Here is an 18,177-nt window from a genome sequence, read left to right as displayed (position 1 = left end):
GCGGATCAATACATTTGTGGAATGAAATATGGAAACTACCCAGATAATTTCAATCTAGTATATGAAGCAAAATCGTATGAAATGATGTATCTTTTCTTAGCATGATAACACTAGCACCCCTTCTCCCCATGCTATGACGTCGGTAAATACTGTAGCTGTGGCAGGAGAAAAACATTTCGCTGTCAGTGATGTCAGCGTTTAACCACGTCTCAGTGAAGACAAGAATATCTGAAGGACTATCATCGACAAAAGAAGAGATCATATCACGTTTAGAAAGAATACTTCTACCCGCCGTGGTTGCTCAGTGACTGTGGTGTTGGCCTGCTGAGCACAAGGTCGCGGGATCGAATCCCAGCCACGGCGGCCGCATTTCGATGGGGGTGAAATGCGAAAACACCAGTGTACTTTGATTTAGAGGAACGTTGAAGAACCCCAGGTGGTCCAAATTTCCGGAGTCCCCCACTACGGCGTGCCTCATAATCAGATCGTGGTTTTGGCACGTAAAACCTCATAATTTAAAGAATACTTCTGATATTGGTGGATGATACAGTTAATGATGGAGGAGTTAAATGCTGATGCAGCTCTTGCTGCCTACGTGCGCGTGAGTTTACTTCTAGCTACCTGCGTGAGCGTGTCACAGCGTTGATGACGGCATCATAGACGTAGGTTTCATTCTCGATTCGCAGCTTGTGTACAAAAAGCTTAAACGACTTGTTCCGAGCTTTCGCGCATTCCAACAGCTTTATTTATGTCTGTCGCGCTGCCAAGAAAAAATCCTCGCGTATGCAAAACGCTGTGCCCTTCAGCTTACGCTCACGCTTCAAAATTTGCTCCTATCCCATGAAAAAGGCCAGTTTGGCAATGTCCTAAGTACAAAAACAGATACAATTTTGGGGTATTATTGTGTACTGTATGCAAGGACATCTAATGACACATTGTTTTCTATTGGCGGCCGACCTGAAGCCCGTAGAAAAATGGTTTTTCACTCACAGCATGTCAAAGAACATAAAAAATGTGTATACGTTATCTTAACTGGAAATATATAACAAAATTAGACATAAGTATTTAGTATGTGGCCAAAAAAAATGATTTAGGATTTTAAAAAATTGAGATGTTAGGGTGTCCGAGGATGGCCCTTGGTCGCAACATGTTAATGCCATAGTTATAAGTGCAGGGCATACCTGTGGCTTCTTGCAACAAAGCTTAAAACACGTTAGCATTAACATAAAAGAAGCTGCCTATAATACCAATTTTGCCTATTTTTGTGGGATCCGTTTTCTCGTGTGCATTTAATGCACTAGAAAGAAATCCAGTCTGTCTCGCCTAGGTAGGGCCTGGGGAGATACAACCGATTACTAAGTGTATAGGAGCAAGGAAAAAAAGAATTTGACTGAATCATTTTAACAAAAAAGCAGGTTACGCCTTAAGCGTTTTTACTCAATCTTCCATGATTATACCTTAATCTGCTCATGAGACTATCCAAGGTAGAGCACTGCACGGGTCGTTTTTTCAGGCCCGGGCCCGGCCCCAGCCCGAAAGTACCATGCGGGGGCCCGTCCGAGGCCGCCACGCTGCTTTTCAAACCTGGCCTGCACCCGGTCCGATCCCGAAAGATTCCGGCCCGGCCCGGCCCGGCCCGACCCGGCCCGGTTCGGTTCAACCCATTAGCCCTTGAGCCAATACGAAGCTAGGTCGAGTTATCGGTTATTGTGCAGATACTGTCATTCGATCAATGGTCGCCGGGCGCTTTATTATTGTTGAACAGTGGAGTTTTACGTGCGAAAACCACGATCCGATTCTGAGGCACGCCGTAGTGGGGTACTCCGGAACAATTTGGACCACTGGGGTTCTTTAACGTGCACCGAAATCTAAATACACGGGTGTTTTCGGATTTCTCCCCCTTCGAAATGCGGCCGCCGTGGCCCTGATTTGATCCTGCGCCTCGCGTTTAGCTACTAAGCAACCACGGCGGGTGGCGCCGAGCGGGCTTCAAGCTGCATAAAAACCGCTCTTTGTCCCGGGTTCCCTCTTGCTGGTTATTTTAACTGTAGGAGAAGTAACCATATCATTTCATTACTAGCCTGGCAGGCACAGAGTATTATGTGAATATTTGGCATTAAAACACATATATAAAACGGAAATCAGATGAGTTATGTTGAATTGAGAAGGAAGAGTTAAAATGTAGTCATTTCAGAAAGCGATATTGTACTTGCGGATTTGTTTTAAATTGCACAATTTACAAACATAACTCGACGATAGAACTCTGTCCCTCAGCAACTGAAAAGGATATCGCAATTCTGTAAACGGCACCGAATATTAACCTAAACCGGACAGCAACCATATATTATCATACACCACCTTGAAATCCACCATTCAATAGTGAAAGTTGCATTTGCAAAAGCTTTCCAAATATTATAACAAATTTACATATCTTGTAAGCTCATGGAGAAACTTTCTTCGCTTTTGATGCTCCAATGATGGCACTTTATAGAAATGCAATATTTGTTTTTCATGGCTGAGTTGCGGATTTGTAAACTTCATGCTTCTTTTTTCAAGGTTACCAATTGCGCGCAATTCTTGTAGAAAATTCCAAGGTCTAAATCAGAATTGTATTTTCTGCAATCACTCTAATTTATCTTTCTTAAATGCAACAAATTTCATTCAGATCGGTTCAGCGGTTTTCTCATAAAAGCATTCCTGCGTACTACGTGTGTTTGAGTAGCCGGCATCGGACATTAGTCTGAGCTAAAGCGTCCTCTTAAACAATGGACCACGCCGGTTTAATAATAAACCCATGAAACAGAACCCTGACGTGTACACAAACCTGTGACCACGGTAATGCACAAATAATAAAAACAAAACCTCAAGAAAATATGCAATGGAAGCTTCCTGGGAGCCGTTGTTATATCACGGCCAGACATCTCTCCGGAATGCCGACGAGCTGTCTCGCAAAATCGTCGATTCATTGGCAGTAGCGCAAGTATTGGCCATCTTCGAGATAACACTGATATCTAAGCACACTGGTTTGCAAGTGCCGAGGTGAAGTGCGTGATGGCATAGGTCCTAGCAGGAATTTCGAATTCTTTAAGGTTCATACCCCATGTCCTGGCCGAAACAGGAAACGGAACGAAATGTCCCTAATTCCTTGGTATGTACAAGTTAATAGACTGAAGAATAAACAATAGGTAAAGAGGTAAACAATTAGCATAAATAAACAATGGTACTCAGTAATGACAAAACACTCCAAGCTATTAAGGTAAGTTTTACAGATGGGGAATAATCTATACATAAGGTACGTTTCAAGTGTCGGTAAATAAATTGGGATTATGCATACGATGGAATGATATAAAATAAAATGGCACAGAAACAAACGGTCACTCACTTAGTAATTAAGCTAACCCAACTAACATTTCAACTAATGACTAACTTATCAAATTACTTACCAAATATAACCTATTTATCGAAGCAACTAACTTGAGAAGAGTGTAGAGACAACTGACCGACACATTTTGTTCGAGGACTGTTACTTGGGGGGTCACGTGAAATACACGACCTGGCCATGTAAAATATGAGCCCAAACGCAACGCACGCTAAATTATTTTCGAAAAGTTTCCGTTGCATGTTAAGCAGCACACCTACTGAAGCAAATATGGGAGCGTACCCTTTCCTGGTAAAATATTACCACGATTGCGCAACCCAGATATCTGGCACGACAGCTTGATCCCCGACGATGATGATAGTGATGATTTATTGACGGTGATTTATTGGCATTCCCTTTGAAACGGGGCGGTAACACCTGCCCCCTAGCCTGCTTGAGTTACTCAGGCAGGTAATACATAGTGCAATATTTAGCGCGCACAATAGACAAGGACACAGTGAAGGTGGACACACGAGCACTTACTCAAAACGGTTTATTTCTTGGAAAGAGATAGCACATAAATGCATCAGCTATCTGCACTGAGCATGTGCAAAAAGAGTAATCATTATATACAGAAACCGATGACAAAGGTTCAACCGGTATTCAAGAATGAAAATTCTTTGCCAGGGATTTGAACCGATGGTTGACTGATGCATTTTTCAGCACACCTTTTGATATGAAACGCTTATGTTATTTCACGTGTTATTTTTTTTATCTGAAAAAAAATATCGGTGCCAACAAATACCGGACCACAAATTCATAGATTACAGTGGTCAGGCAAGTACGAATGATTTTCTTCACCGAGTGAAAGTTGATGTTATTTAGAAGGGTGTTTATGGAATAGGGGGATGCGTTTAATTCTAGCATTTTTGTATAAATTTGCCTAATCTGTTTTTATCTTCCTCAAAACTTGTCAACTTGTGCCGCTGCCTACGCATGTAACGGATCCGTCGTACCAATCTTTTCTTGCTTGCTTTTTCTTCCACGCATTCTATTTACACCAGCGCCTCTGGTGCCACCATCTGTCCCAATATAAAACATTCGCGGGATTTTCGTGACCAGAAGTAAAATAAAGGTTTTTTTCCTAATTGTACATGTAGTAAATGTCTTGTTTTGCTGCGATGCTGATCATGATGCGTTGCTCACACCCGCTACCCTCGGCGTTCGGGACGCACCGTGAGAGACGGTCTGCACAGGTGGCTCAACGGGTGACTTGGCTCGAGGGACGGAGACGCTGATGTAGGGACCAAGTAAACTTGCATTTTACTTGAATTTACAAGGCTTGGTTACAATATTACATCATTTCAATGGCACATCGGTTACAGAGAGCTACACTGTTTCGGACCACATAGGGCAACTCTATCTTGGCCGAGCCGATGGTGCTTAGCACCCGAAGTCAGGTCCACAACCACTCTACTCGATCGGAGCGCTGCAGCCGCATTTTCTAGTCCCAAGGCTCCCCCAAATGCTTACCCACGAATCACTCTTGCATTGTTTTGTGACTGGGCAATCATTCTCCAACCATTTAGTTCGTTAGAACATCCATGAATGATTGGCCATCAACCATCTTAGAACACTATTTTAGCACAGGTCGCAGTGTAGAATCCTCACCCAATATACCGAATTCACAACAACAAAGGGGAGAGGGTCACGCTACCCATATTTCCCAGAAGTTCCAAGAAATGGCTTGTCAGTGCAGCTGGTGTAACAAAGTGATAACAAGCAAAACATATGTACAAAACATAGGCGCGAGGGAGACTCGGAATCATGGCGCGAATCCTCGAACACGTGCGCGACACGACCAGATTTCCAGTAGCCGAAGGCCATGTGGCGTCATAAACAACCACTAGTTTACGAGTAAACCTGTCTGTGAGATGCGTGGGATAACTGTTTTCCAGTCTAACGCCGACGTCGTGTTATCGACCGTAAGACGAAGAAAACAACCTATAGGCGACTATGGTCCCAGAGAAAACCGATAGGCTCTCATGCAGCTCCAAGCAACCACACGCCGGGCCGCGCGTGGTGGCGCACGCATAAAAATTAATGGTGGCCTTTCATCCGGTCGCCGTCGTGCGATTCAAACTGCCCGTGTCGACACTTGAACCACGCATACTCCAAGGCTACAACGACAGAACACCGGTGCCGAAGTCGCACGCGAGACGGGGTCGTTTGTCGCCCTTTAAGGCCCAACCACAAGGAACGGATTTGCGACGGATTTTCGTCGTCGGCGCCGGCCGGCGGCACGCGGCGTGGACGCTCAACGAGGTTTATTGACGGCTATCAACCACAAGAGACTCTCGGCGTCGACGTATTTCAAGCGTGGCGCAATGTGGCCAGATCCTTGGCCCCTAATTTAGCCGGTCAGTTTTTGAAAATGTTGCGCTAACAGAACAATTGTTTTTCCTAAGCAAGGACTTCTTGTACTTTTAAAACTTCGTAAAAATTGTCCGTAGCTCTATTGCAAACGTATACGCTGGTTGTCTGTGCTGAAAAACGTAGGACCCGTCGCATAGCATGGATAGCATCACCCGCAGCTTCTGTTCCTAGCAAAATACTTTCCGCTAGATAACGTGACGCGTAAATTCTACTTTGTATGAAAAACTATATCCGCTGTCGAACGTTAAACACGAACGAGAGCTCCGATACTTGTCGAGCTCAGCTGCAGTGCACGGCTACCGGCGGCAGACGACCGGCTCGGTTGTGCCCGCATCGCAGCGGACGGCGCCGCTAATATCAGCGCATTTTCTTCTTTGTGTATAATTGTGTATAATTGTGTATAAATGTGTAACGGCGAGTTGGCGTGTCGGTAACGTGGTAGCGAAGAGCGACAACAACGGTGAGAAAATATCGCGGCTGGTGAGCCTCGGTGATTCATTCCGAAGCGCCGTCAGCTTAAGCTTTCGAGTGAGCCGGAGAAGGCCTAGCGACGATATCGGCGCCGCCGAACGATCAGCGGCGGTGAGGCTGCCGTCGGTGCCAAGGTGACCACCCCTCGGTCACTGATTGGCCACTTCGCTGTACAGCTGCAGCACAAATGGGCAGTAGCGCACCCAGGATCTCTGCCAGGGGGGGGGGGGGGGGGGTTGACAGTTTGCCAATACCATCTAAACAGCACTAATTTCGATTTCTTCACGGGAAATTGTTACAAAAATGCGCTTTTTGTGAGTGTGCAGACGATCGCGCGTCCTACATCTTAGTTGCAGTACTCAAATGCGTAAGGAAAGAAAAGGGGTTAAACAAAAGGGGGGGTTAAGTCGGCCTCAGGGGGGGGGGGGTTCCAACCCCCGAATCCCCCCCCCCCCCCGTCGGTGCGCCACTGCAAATGGGTCCCGGTCCCATCCTGTCTACGGCAAGAAAATCTCGCCGCTCGCGAGCGAAACCACCGTCAAACGGCGACCCGCAAACGGCGTACGGCGAGTTGGCGTGCCGGTAACGTGGACGGGCCTAAGTGTGCACTTCGGCGTTCCTTGCATGTCCCTGTCTGGAAAGAATATACATCATTATCTATGATACCGTACAAAGCCGCACCACTTGCAATGGCCGGAGCACGCGCGAGCGATCGGCTGTTTGGGACGCCGACGAGCTCGGCACAAGCACTCGCGGACGGCAACGCCGGATGCTCGCTTTGTAAATGGCCTCCGAGCTCACTCACATGGCACGGCGCACCATATCGGAGGCTATATTTTGTTTGTCTCCTGCGTCTACCGCCACTTCCGCCGTACGCGCTGCAGTCTGGCCTGCTCGGTCTGGCGGCGCCGATCGGCGGCGCATTGTTCTCCACGCCGCCGGCCGCCGTCGCGTGCCGCCGGCCTGCGCCGACGCCGAAAATCCGTCGGAAATCCTTTCCTTGTGGTTGGGCCTTTAGGGGAGGCCGCTCGTTCAACTAAACGATGCAACCTCTAGTTGTCAATCCGCTCACACCGACCCGCTTGCCACGCGCGAGAACGCCTGCAGCGGTTCCGAGAAAGCGAACCACAAAAAGAGGGTTCGAGGCCCTTCTTCACTCTCAAGCGCGATCGCTAATGTGGCGCCGGTGGATTTCTCCGCTCCCCGAGCTATGTGGTAGCATAGTCCCTCAATACTTTTTCTGGTCACGAAACTCCGCCGTCACTCTATGGCAGAGCTTGATATGTCGCGTGAAGCCACCGCGCTGCGGCACCACTGCAGCTGAGAGGCCAGCTGTCTCCGTGTTAAACCCGGAGTGACTGCAAATGCGGCCCACGTAGGCTGAAAGTGTGGACGCGAATTTTATATTTGTATGTATGTGTGTGTGTGTGTGTGTGTGTGTGTGTGTGTGTGTGTGTGTGTGTGTGTGTGTGTGTGTGTGTGTGTGTGTGTGTGTGCATGTGCGCGTGTGTACGTGTGTGTGTGCGTGAGTGTGCGTGAGTGTGTGTGCGTGCATGCGCGCGCGGGCGCGTTTTTGTGTTTGTGTGTGGACGAGTATTTTATATTTGTATGTATTTGTGTGTGTGTGCTTGCGTGCGTGTGTGTGTGCGAGCGTGTGTGCGTGCGTGAGTGTGCGTGCGCGCGTGAGTGTGTGTGTGCGTGCGTGCGTGCGAATAAAGCTCGCGATTCAAATACTATTATGAGTCGCAGTGCGCCAAGGATGGATACATGGTACTGAGTGCAACGGAACGTCAATCCTCGTCACCCTGCTTGTGCGAGTTAGAGATTAATAAGCGCAGTGCTGAGTCAGTCGGGCATATTATTTCGTTTGTGTTTTTATAGGGTTTATTGACAACGAAAATGGCGTTTGAAAACTTTATCGCACATTTGGAATAAACTACCAAAGCTTGCGATACATGAAAATATCTACCTTTTTCTTCAAGCAAGCGTTTCTTTCACGGCTACGATCTGCCGATGTACATGATTACAAACTAAATAACAAGAACATTTTATGGTACGTGCGAATAAAATCTGTCGCCATCACCTGAACCGCTCGAGGGCAATCGGAATTCGGTAATTACACACGACTTCGAAGTCAGGTTGTCGTTTACTGGCGACGGCACGCCGCTAATGTCTTATTCTATGTACAGCGCAAAAAAAGCATCTTAAACGTTTTTAATCGAAGCCAGTTGTGCCAACAAACGACAGATTTCTCTGTAAGATTAATTCTATGCGCGCCGTCTGCTGATACAAGGAGCCGCCAGCTGAATATATCTTCGTTTACCTTTTATACGTCCCTTGATTTCGGTTAGAAAACACTCTCAGATGTTCAAGTTTGGATACTGTAACTGCTACGACAAAATAGAATGCAAATAAAATCGAAAATAAGCTGGGCTTTCGGCCGCAACGTGACCAGAGAATAAAAAATACCGATGCCGCCCGCGGGGGCCGCTCGGCTAGTGGGCCTTTCTTTTACTATGGCGCCCCTAGCGGAGGGCGCTGGCTCTATATTAAAATGAGCCGGGAGTTTCGTGACCAAAATGATGGTAGTTAGGAGTGCCACCAGCGTTTTTATTCTGCTTGCGTGCAAGACAACTCTCTTTGACAGTCTTTGACGTCCATCACTCAAGTAGTGTCGGTGGGAAAACGCGTCGAGACTAAAGTCCACTGCCCAGATGGTCCGCGCTGAGCTTTTAGATTTGTACTACTGCTCGTGGCGGTGGGCCTACAGATGTGCTTGTTTAAAGAATATGAGGCTATTATAAAATGATTCACAAGAATGTCAGCAGGAATAAGCTTTCCCGTATTGTTTATTAGAAATGCAGACGATACTAAAAACTACCTAGAGTAAGAACGGTGGCTTTCAATGTAGTTTAGCGTAAAGGGTCAGGTTAAGAATTGGCTCCATATGCGCACGTACGCATTCACGACTGCAAGGAAGATAATTGTGCGTCGGCCGTTTGGGCTGCTTGATTCGACATGCGGTCGCCGATAATTAGAAATGCAGCGAAGAAATGTAATGGCCTTCCAATACGTAATTATTGTACGGCTTCTTCCTTTAGAAATATAATGCGAGTGGCTGTAACGCGAGACACGATGCGCACCATAAGGATACATGTGGTACTTTGAGGGTATATAGGGTTGCCTTACTACACAGATTTATGACTATTGATTCTAGTAAGGAAGTGGTATTAGGAGTAATTAAGGTTACTAATAATAAGAATAATTGCGATGAAATAAATGAAGCCTAAATAATACTCCTTAAATGTAGTGAAGGGTGTTAATCCTTACAAATACAAGCGAATAAATTTTATTTGAATCATTATTTAGCATAAGAAAGAATACTTGTTAAATATTAAGCCTATTCAAGGTTAATTAAGGGGGATTACGAATGATAAATCATATTTTCCCTTCGGTAAAATTTTATTTATTAAGGCTAATCAGGGTAAATAATGGTAACTAAGATGATTTATGCCTAAATTTTAAATTTTTCCTTTAAATTGATTACGCCTACTCAGGATAATTTAAACGTTATTTTAAGCCGACCTAATCTTAAATAAATGTAATTATGATTACAATACTTAAGCACACTAAAAATTATAAGGGCAATGCAAATTAATAAATTTTATATATCTTAATGAGAATTTTTCTCCAAACAAGAATATTTCAGAACAATTAGGTTTGCCAGTTAGGTAATTGCAACGGGTCATTGCAATATTTCCACCCCATTGTGTTATCTTTCAGACAGTGAGCCGCGGTGCGCTGTAACTCGGCCGCTCAAAGATTCGTTACGCGAGTGCAAGATGGGCGACTGGAAGATTGCTTGCGCGTTTTTGGCAGTTGCTATCAGAGAGTTTCTCCACAAATATTTTTGAACTAGTTATAAGCCGACTGCTTGGTTCTTCGTGTGGTCAATTTTCTTGGATTAATCGCTGAAACTTTCGTACGTGGCTTACTTGAGGTAGGAGTCTTGGAGCGCCGCTGTCGAAGCGACCCACTCCTCCCAACATCGGGACGTATAAACTTGAATGTTTCGTAGTTTTTCTGGTTAGAGTTCGCTTAACATGCTCACATGACCATAGAACATGCTTGTTGTCTGAATAGGTTCCGCCGTACTTGCACTCCGAATTTACCTGGTGACCTCCATACGTGGTTTGCAATACGAGCGGTGAAATTGCATTTGTTTGTATGTAGTAGCATGACTGCGTTAGGTCGGCTTAGGCTGCTCGGAAAAGAGGGAGAGGTTCTTTCTCACAGCTGTTTTATCAAAACTTAGTTCTCGTCTCGTGTGTTTCTTGGTCGTGAGTGCTTGGGTCGTAGGGACTCGGCCAGGATACACAGAAGCAGGATTCTTCCTTTTTTTTAGCGTGGGTCAATAAAGGTGTCGTGAAACACCCTCTATATTATGTTGCGAATATTATGTTGCGATATTGTTGCGAATCCGGCGCATTTTATTTTTCGAGAGCTTTTGTGGGTATGGCTCCATCGCTGTAGGCATCGGCTGGAATGTGACATTTTCCCAAAAGATCTGGGAAGCGGTTTCACCAACTATATTGGTGGCGTATTCATTTTCGTAAACAGCGTGTGCAAGCACACCTTGTGCTTATATTACGACATCAATAAAGTTAGACGTGTCCCTTATGGGGAAGCTGTGTGCCAGAGACACGCGTAATCACGCGCAGCTAACACTTCTCCACTTGAACATTGACCGGTGCCGCCACAAGAGGGGTAAATGTGTAGTGCAGTGAAGTGCACTTGCGAATTAATAAATGGGTCTCACTGATGTGTAAGTTAGGTTTTGATTAGGTTTATATGCAAATAAAAAAACCGTAATGACTGTAATAAGAAATATGCTATTTACATGCATACTTCATTCAGAGTCAAAAAACATCGAGAGCCCAGTTAGAGGAACGAATGGCAGTATCGAAGTAGGAGTGCTTCGTTTAAGGGCCTGGAGCACATCACACTTCGTCGTTTCTGGGCGAGACCATCGTGGGGCATTGTGTAAGGGAGGTTTTTTTTATAGTAAATACAAACAAAGACAAAGGTGTTACGTCCTTAGGTTTATACTGCGGAAATTTATGTAAATAAAAAAACCGTAATGACTGTAATAAGAAATATGCTATCCGGTTACAAGGCGACGGTGGGTACTTCTCTGCTTGAATATGTGTGCGGTGAACCTTTGCGTATCTGGTCGACATGACGTCGAACGACGCCATCCTCTGTTTCCAAAAACGGGCTCCACTGGTCGATTTCACCTTGCCGGGTGTCCATTTGCGCCAGTTAGAGGAACGAATGGCGGAATCAACAGCAGTATCTCGTTGCTCTGGAAGGAAAACCCATAAGTCTAGGAGTGCTAGAAGTAGTTCGGACAGTCGTTTAAGGAGCCTAGGAGGCAATCCATCCACACGTTTCTAGTACATTGCTTTGAAGGTTTCTGCTCGGCACGAGCAAACTCTGACCCGTCCCCAGTGTGGTCTGACGAGGTGGCGTAGCCAAAAGCTATAGAAGTTGTAGCCCAAATGTAGCCATTTTAATTTGCAGTTTTATTTGTGTAAACATTTTCACATTCGACTACGACAATCCTTTTTTTCTACAACCCGTCGTAACAACATGTCCATGCCGCCGGGACCGTCGGCCTCAACAACAGCGACATCATGTTTGCACTAAACACTTTTTTGTTGAGCCCGGAAGCTCTTAGGTTGGAGCGATTCGCTGCAGAGGGCGAAATCAGTGTTTTTATGACAGAGAGTACTAAGTTATTATTTTTAGTTATTTACAGTAATATTAACTACGAACACTGCTTTTTATCTGTCGTGAACGCAAAATAATGTTTAGCATCATCGATCTCTCGCGTCATCTCTGCCTACGGCGAAGTAGTTCAGCTGTCCAGCGATCTGCGACGAGCTCACGGCTTCTTTTTATATGAGCTAAAACAAGTATTTTGCGCTATGATGCCTCGTGTTATTTGTCTCAACGAGCTATCTTGTTTTGTCGTTGTTTTTTCCAATTAGCTTGGCCCGGGTTAGCTGGTACATGCAATCTTAGGTCTCCAGCACCGCAAGAACATGCGTAAAAATAAAGTGACAGACAACAGATGCCATTCGCTGTATGAATCGATGTAAGCGATGCTTTAAAGGATTACTGCGCAAAACGGCACACCAGTGTAAGGAGCGCGCAGTCGTATTCGGCAACCAGCACGTCCCGAACGTAACTCGGTCGAAATGGTAAAAGCCGTGACGGGACACAGAGAACAAACGTAAACAACATATTGATAACAGTGGTAATGTTGTTGAAACCGGTTACTGTCAAAAAGCAAACCATGTTGCCGGCTAATAAACTTTTAGAACAGGGGCCCCCAAAGTTTGGGGCTTCAAAGAGCTTTGCGGGTGTTATCGTTGGGACATGCGGGAGTGAAGAGTTAGGCTAGGCGTTCTGGCATTTGCGGATAGCGTGTTGCGCTTGCAGCGTCACTATGGCGTCAAATAAAAGCTGTTATAAATATTAAAATAAAATATAGCATTTTATGATAACAGTAATTTAGATATTCTTCTTTTTGCGTTTAATTACAATTTAGAGCTTATTCTATTAGCAGCAAGCAAGTTGTTGCGCTCAGTACTGAGTAACCAACTTTACGTACCTTCACCTAGCCGAAGTTAATCCGTGTTAGGCCTACGAGCCATGAAATCGACAATTTAACTTGGAATCAGCGGCGTCTAACGAATCAAGAGTAATTACACATGTTAGTTGAGAGAAAGCGATAACCGCAATTACTTCTCCTGGCTTACGAAATTCACGAGTTACCACGAATCGAGCCCAGTTTGGTGCTAGGTTAGAGCCGTCGCTTCGATGCGCGCCGCCATGTTTGTTGACGAAAGCTTTTGGAGCAGCTTTTGGGGCTCCCGCTAAACCGATGAAATAGCGTGCCCGACGCAAAACCCAAACACAGTTTGCGTCCTGCGCATGCGCAGTGGCTTCGACGCTATTTCTTTGGGGCTCCAAAACGTTTGACGCCCATATTCTAAATGTATCTCATAATTGCTGGGGTTTTACGTGCCAAAACCAGGATACGATTGGGAGGCATGACGCAGTGGGGGACTCCGAATTATTTTAGCCACCTCTGGTTTTTTAACGTACAGCTTAATATAAGTACACGGGTCTTACTGCATTTCGCCTTTATCTAAATGCGGCCACCGTGGCCGGGAATCGAACCCGCGTCTTCGAGGCAGCAGCGAGCCACCTCACAATGCTAGGCTGAAGTTCATGTGACGTGGTGCACTGATGTCATCGTGGCAAACATGTTTCTATATTAGCAGAATGAGTATCTGCATGCCGTGACGTTACGGGGAAGCATCTAGAAGTAAATGTACCAGAACCCACCTTTGTCTCGGGGTCTTGCTCTCATTCTTTTTTATACGTTCTCGCATACTTGACCCACTTCCCCATGTTTGGATTCTCCTCATTGAGGAGCATGGGATCCTACGTCCAACCTACCGAAATGAATCTCGAATGTAAGCACGACGAAAACTTCATCTAGGAGGAGAAGGAAAATGGCAGTAAAGCTTCGCACGAGAAACGTGGAGTAGGTCGAAGGCTGTGCCCGGCTTAGAAGACTTGACCATGAACACACTGGAGCGTGTCAGCCATCCGTGTTCCCTTCTTTCATATCGGCGCCACGATCGTCCGACGGCCCCGACCCTATGTTATTGCTCTCCTTTCCTGAGCATAGCCATATTAGTACGGTGTACTGTGAAATACCCACTACTCCCAGGTTCAACTCGATGCCCGGGGATCGGATGCATAACGGTCAAACGGGGTGTAAGTTTAAGTGCATCAAAGATGAAAGCCACCAGCTCAGACAACGGCGCAGAGAGGGAACGGAAGGGAAGGGGGGGGGGGTCACTTCGCGAATGCACACACGCACAGCCACGCGGCCGGTTCAGAGCCACCTCTGGAGCGTGCATTATGGCACCACTTATAGCCCAAACGAAGCCAAGTCGCAAATTTTCTGTAGCCCAAATATAGCCACGTAGCCAACTCGTCCAAGTCGACACCAAAGTTTTTGTTCTGTAGAAAATTCGGCTATATATAGCCAAACCTGGCAACACTGCCCATTATCCGTAACTATGGTGCGGGGTAATCCAAACCGGCTGAACAAGGTTCGCATAGCATCTACAGTAGCATTACCTGTCACACGAGATACTGGAATGGCTTCTATCCAGTTGCTGTGTTCATCGACAATTACTAACACCATCTTGTTTTCGATAGGCCCTGCGTAATCTGCATGCAACCGTGACCACTTCTCCCGAGAAATCGGCCAACTGACGGGGTTCCGTGCAGGGGGCATAAGCAAAGATTGCACACAGTCTCGACAGTCCAAAGTGATTCTATTAATGTCTTGATCTAGACCGGGCCACCAAAAACAAGCCCTCGCCCTTGTCTTCATTGTAGACGCAGCCTGATGAGACTCATGCAACATCTTCAACAGTTTCTCACGCGCCGCCCTTGGTATCACTACACGATGGCCCCAGAACAACAACCTCTGCTCCGCGGACACCTCATGTCGCCTTTTCCAATATTCCGCCATTTCTCTGCTGTCCCCTTCAACGACGGAGGGCCATCCTTCAGTCACGTACCTGCATATCGCATTGCATAACACCGTTGGCTGCTGTGAGTGCTTGAAGTTCTTTGCAGGATACCGCTGCCTTGTCCCATTGGTCGATGACAAGCACCATTTCCGTCACATCTTTTGTTTCTGCTTCCGGTTGCTGAAACGATTGGGGCAAGCGGCTTAGAGCATGCGAGATCAGCATCTGTTTGCCAGGCTTACAGATAAGCTTGTATCCGCCCCCCCCCCCCCCCCCCCCCAGCGAAAGCGCCCATCGCTGAATTCGGGCAGCTGCCCTGACAGAAGTTTGACGGTCCGGTCTGAGAAGACCCAGCAACGGGCGGTGATCAGTTACGATGTGAACTCACGTCCCAAAAGGTAGTCGCGGAACCTTGTCACTCCGAACAGTAGCGCTAACGCTTCTCACTCAATTTGAGAGTACTTTCTTTCAGCCGAGGTGAGCGTTCGCGACCCGAAACCAATTGGCCTGTCTTCGCCATTTATACGGTGAAATAGGGTGGCACCGACACCCGCCGTGGTTGCTCAGTGGCTATGGTGATGGGCTGCTAAGTAGGAGGTCGCGGGGTCGAATCCCGGCCACGGCGGCCGCATTTCGATGGGGGCGAAATGCGAAAACACCCGCGTACTTGGATTTAGGTGCACGTTAAAGAACCCCAGGTGGTCCCAATTTCCGGAGGCCCCCACTATGGCATGCCTCATAATCAGAACTGGTTTTGGCACGTAAAACCCCATAATTTAATTTTTTTAGGGTGGCACCGACACCGTAAGGCGAAGCGTCGCATTCCAACAGCTTCTCCAGCTCCGGATCGAAGTACGTTAGCACGGGAGCCCAGCACAAAGCAGTTTTTACCTTTTTAAATGCCGCGTATTCTTTTGCGCTCCAAGTCCATTGCGCAAATTTTTCAAGAAGATTGTACAAAGGTGCAAGCACCGTGGATGGATTTAGCAAAAACTTATTGTAGAAGGTAACCATTCCCAAAAAGGATCGCAACTAGACACCATTTTGCGGCAAACGAGCCAGTCTGATTGCGTCAACGGTTTTCTCTTGCGGGTGCAGTCCTTCAGCATCAATGCGATGGCCAAGATACGTCACGGATGATTCACAAAACCTGCACTTGTCGGAACGAAGTTTGATACCGTTTTCGCGGAAACGCTGCAACACAGCTTGCAGATTTTCATTTTGAGCGTCGCCGCTCTCAGCTATCAACACATCTAAATATGCCTGGGTTCCTTTCAGGCCTTGGAGCACTGATTCAATTTTCCATTGAAATATCGCTGGGGCTGACGCGACGACAAATGGCAATTGGTTGTAGCAGCACAGCCCTTTTTGTGTGTTTATCACGGCTAATTTCCGCGAGTCTTGATCGAATTCCACCTGATTGTAAGCATCGCGAACGTCTAAAATACTGAATTTCTTTCCTCCGCATAAATTTGCGAAAATGTCATTTATGACAGGCAAGGGGTACTGTTCGACATCGCGTACTGGGTTTAATGTCACCTTGAAGTCGCCGCAAATGCGCATGGTTCCGTACTTTTTCAAAACGGGAACAATAGAGTACTGGTGAAAAAAAGCAGGGAAAAGATGGATACGGCCTGATCTCTTAAATTCATAGGCAGCGGTACGAGGTAAATTTTTGAAAAATAAAAATAATGAGAGGTATACAAAAATGCTAGATAAAGAACATATTGTCACGTAGTAGTGACGGTAGAGAAAACAGTCGCAAAACTGTGTATGACGAAACTGGTTGTTTATTGGGCGAACCTGTGCCCACAAAAGCAAGCTACACTCAAAGCACAACGATAGCGGCGAACACAGTCGGCGATCGTCGAAAATCTGATCAGCGGCGAAACGCGTCGGCTTTTATACCTGAGTCATCGAAGGTTCTAGATTAATCCCTGATGCCCGCGTGTCTTCCAGAAAGTTCTAGACAATTCGCGTCAGTCATGCAATCAGATAACATAAGCGTCGGTGAAAACAGGCAATGGAAAGAAGCATCGATAACGTTCTAGAAACTTCCGATACAGGCGCGTCCTGCGCCGAGCGATAACGTTTAACATTTGTTAGCCGGTGGAAAGCGGCCACCGGTGAAAGATAAACATCTATACGTGTCAATACCCTCCCCTTAAAAAACATCGTCCCGATGCTACAAACAAATGTGAAAGCGAAAACAAAACCACGCGTAATAAAGAAAAAAAAAGTAACAAAGTACCTAAGTTCGTCAGCGGGCGTAGAAAGGCTTAAGACGCACCACATGGACGACTTCGGGTCGTGCGCGGCGCCGCTGTGATTGCGAAATGCCGTCTGGCACGACCTCATAGTCCAGTGCGCCAATACGTCGGATGATCTTATATGGTCCGAAATAGCGACGTAAGAGTTTTTCGCTAAGTCCTCGTCGGCGTATCGGAGTCCAGACCCAAACACGGTCTCCGGGCTGGTACTCGACGTAGCGTCGTCGAAGATTGTAGTGTCGGCTGTCGGTCCTCTGCTGGTTCTTGATGCGCAGGCGGGCGAGCTGTCGACCTTCTTCGGCACGCTGCAAATAGGTGGCAACGTCTAGATTTTCCTCATCGGTGACGTCCGGTAGCATGGCGTCAAGCGTCGTTGCCGGGTTCCTTCCGTAGACCAGGTTGAACGGCGCCATGTGCGTCGTTTCTTGCACGGCCGTGTTGTATGCGAAGGTCACGTACGGGAGGATGGCATCCCACGTCTTGTGTTCGACGTCGACGTACATTGCCAGCATGTCGGCGATGGTCTTATTTAGGCGCTCGGTGAGGCCATTCGTCTGCGGGTGGTAGGCGGTGGTCCGGCGATGGCTTGTCTGGCTGTATCGCAGGATGGCTTGAGTTAGTTCTGCCGTAAAGGCCGTGCCTCTGTCGGTGATGAGGACTTCTGGAGCACCGTGACGCAGGAGAATGTTCTCAACGAAGAATCGGGCTACCTCGGCGGCACTGTCTTTGGGCAAGGCTTTTGTTTCGGCGTAGCGGGTGAGGTAGTCCGTAACTACGACGATCCATTTATTCCCGGACGTCGACGTCGGAAAAGGCCCAAGTAAGTCCATCCCGATCTGCTGGAATGGTCGGCGAGGTGGTTCGATCGGCTGTAGAAATCCGGCTGGCCTTGTCGGCGGTGTTTTGCGTCGCTGACAGTCTCGGCATGTCCTTACGTAATGGGCGACGTCGGCAGAGAGGCGAGGCCAGTAGTATTTTTCTTGTATCCTCGCGAGCGTGCGGGAAAAACCGAGAT

At 46.9% G+C, this 18,177-nt stretch overlaps 1 protein-coding gene across 1 annotated transcript in view; it reads left to right on the top strand.

Moving 5' to 3' along the window:
- The window catches only part of LOC125944135 (uncharacterized), an 8,644-nt gene extending 3,323 nt beyond the window's left edge, over positions 1–5,321 (top strand). Inside the window, exon 3 of the mRNA XM_049664201.1 lies at positions 5,317–5,321. Within this exon, the coding sequence (XP_049520158.1) occupies positions 5,317–5,321 (5 nt within the window). The remainder of the gene's footprint in view (positions 1–5,316) is intronic.
- The last annotated feature ends 12,856 nt before the right edge of the window (positions 5,322–18,177 follow it).

This window comes from Dermacentor silvarum, chromosome 1 (genome assembly GCF_013339745.2).
Source record: "Dermacentor silvarum isolate Dsil-2018 chromosome 1, BIME_Dsil_1.4, whole genome shotgun sequence".
Lineage (NCBI taxonomy): Eukaryota > Metazoa > Arthropoda > Arachnida > Ixodida > Ixodidae > Dermacentor > Dermacentor silvarum.
The sequence above is the reverse complement of the archived record's forward strand: the minus strand, read 5'-3'. Positions and strand labels throughout refer to the sequence as shown.